This window comes from Odontesthes bonariensis, chromosome 4, assembly GCF_027942865.1.
Source record: "Odontesthes bonariensis isolate fOdoBon6 chromosome 4, fOdoBon6.hap1, whole genome shotgun sequence".
NCBI classification, from domain to species: Eukaryota; Metazoa; Chordata; class Actinopteri; order Atheriniformes; family Atherinopsidae; genus Odontesthes; species Odontesthes bonariensis.
In genome coordinates, this window is record NC_134509.1 from 6,884,194 (window position 1) to 6,885,971 (window position 1,778).

The following is a 1,778-nucleotide window of genomic DNA, read 5'->3' on the forward strand; positions in this document are numbered from 1 at the left end:
TTAGGCACGATGTTCAGGCCTTTGCACTGATGCAGGACAGCAAAAGATGGGTGACAATGTTTAAATACTACTTGCCCATTTCTGGATAAACAAATAAGAGAAAGAGTCTATAATTTGGTGGACAAGCTGCTTGGCAAAACATTTAAAAAAATAATTTATCAGGTTGTGGTACAGAAACAGGTATAGAGTTCATATTTTAAAATATTATTTTTGATTAATTTGTGCAAAGTTACTCCAGCCAAAAATAGATAGTCAAAGAGTGTAAAAAATCGAATCAAATCAATTCTAAAGTAAACAGTACCTGTTACCTATAGAACACACTTTCATTGATTCATATAACCTGTGGTGGCCTATTTGTTTCGGCCGCTATTTATTACGCGTATTATTTTCAAACAGATTGTTCCGGAACTCTGACGCAGAGACAGAAGATATCTCCGTTTACTTTAAAACAAGAACGTTTCGCCATTTTAAGCCGAGTTGGACGAAACTTTGATGATCCCAGTTGGCAAAATAGACAGTTGAGAAACAGGGTAGTTGAGCATAATTCCGTGGAACGAGAGGGGGACCATGAACGGGGAGTTCGGAGCCAGAGACGGGACCGCGACGCAGCGTCCCGAGTCCAAACGCAAAGACGGAGAATTCCTGAAGAGCGCGGAGAGCGCAGGTGTGACGCCGGTTACAGGTGGGGTGCCGGGGCTAACGTGGGGCCCCAGACAACTTCCCACGCTTAGATCGCGGCTCGGTCTGTGGAAACTCGAACCAAACGCATGCGCTCCGAGAGGAGAGCCCAGCGGCAGACATTGCTCCTGCGCCCTGAAGTCTTTCAGCGTTTCCAAGCAGAACCGTTGCCTCTTGAAGCGTTTCCTTCTACGGAGGAAACTACCGTTTTCGAACATATCGGCCGACATGGGGTCCAAGGTCCAATAATTTCCCTTGCCAGGATTCCCGGGTTCCCGCGGCATTTTGATGAAGCAGTCATTTAAAGACAAGTTGTGACGGATCGAGTTTTGCCACACGGGGAATCTCTCCCGGTAATACGCGAAGCGCTGGCTGATAAAGTCACATATCTCACTGAGAGTGAGCCTCTTCTTCGGGCTCTGGAGGATGGCCATGGTGATGAGTGCGATGTAAGAGTACGGAGGCTTGGAAGCGGATCTCTTGCCCGGAACATCGTGTGGCCGGTCACCTCCTTGCAGCCCTTCAGGAGAAAAGGCAGATGCGCGATGCTCCAAGTCGGCACCGTCCTCACTAAACAAAGGACAGCCCCTGTCCTTCACACGTTCAGTATAGTCGGTCTGATCCTCCACTTCAATGTCCGACTCATCCATAGGTCTGCGGTCCAAGGTCATAGTCCCAACAGGCGAGATCAGCGCCCGTCTGACCTCCTCCTCCCGTTTCATTCACAAAAACGTTGCGCATCAGACTGCATCTTTAACGTTTAAGCCTCCCACTCTGAACGTCCTCCTCCTCTTACTGACAGCATCTCCATCAAATTCAAAGAAAGGAGCTCTGATTAAATATATATATTTTTTCATAGAATCCATAATAAAGACACGCATTAATGGTGGAGGCTGTAACAATGGCTGCTGCCCCTCTTTAAATATAAAGTATAAACCTGGAGGATATTTCAGAATCCAGCAACTACTTCTCTCCCAGTATGTTTTATACAGGTTCTACTGGTCTTTTCTTTCTTTAGTCCTTTCTTGTGGACGGCTTTTTATTGAACATTTGTTGTCTTCAACTCATTACTTTGAACGTTTTATTCTCTAGTTTACGGG

At 46.2% G+C, this 1,778-nt stretch overlaps 1 protein-coding gene across 1 annotated transcript; it reads right to left on the reverse strand.

Moving 5' to 3' along the window:
- Nucleotides 1-418: 418 nt before the first annotated feature.
- LOC142379217 (forkhead box protein D2-like) lies at nucleotides 419-1,404 on the reverse strand. The gene has a single exon (XM_075464358.1). The coding sequence runs from the start codon at nucleotides 1,398-1,400 to the stop codon at nucleotides 468-470; it is 933 nt and encodes a 310-aa protein (XP_075320473.1). The 5' UTR covers nucleotides 1,401-1,404; the 3' UTR covers nucleotides 419-467.
- Between the last annotated feature and the right edge of the window lie 374 nt (nucleotides 1,405-1,778).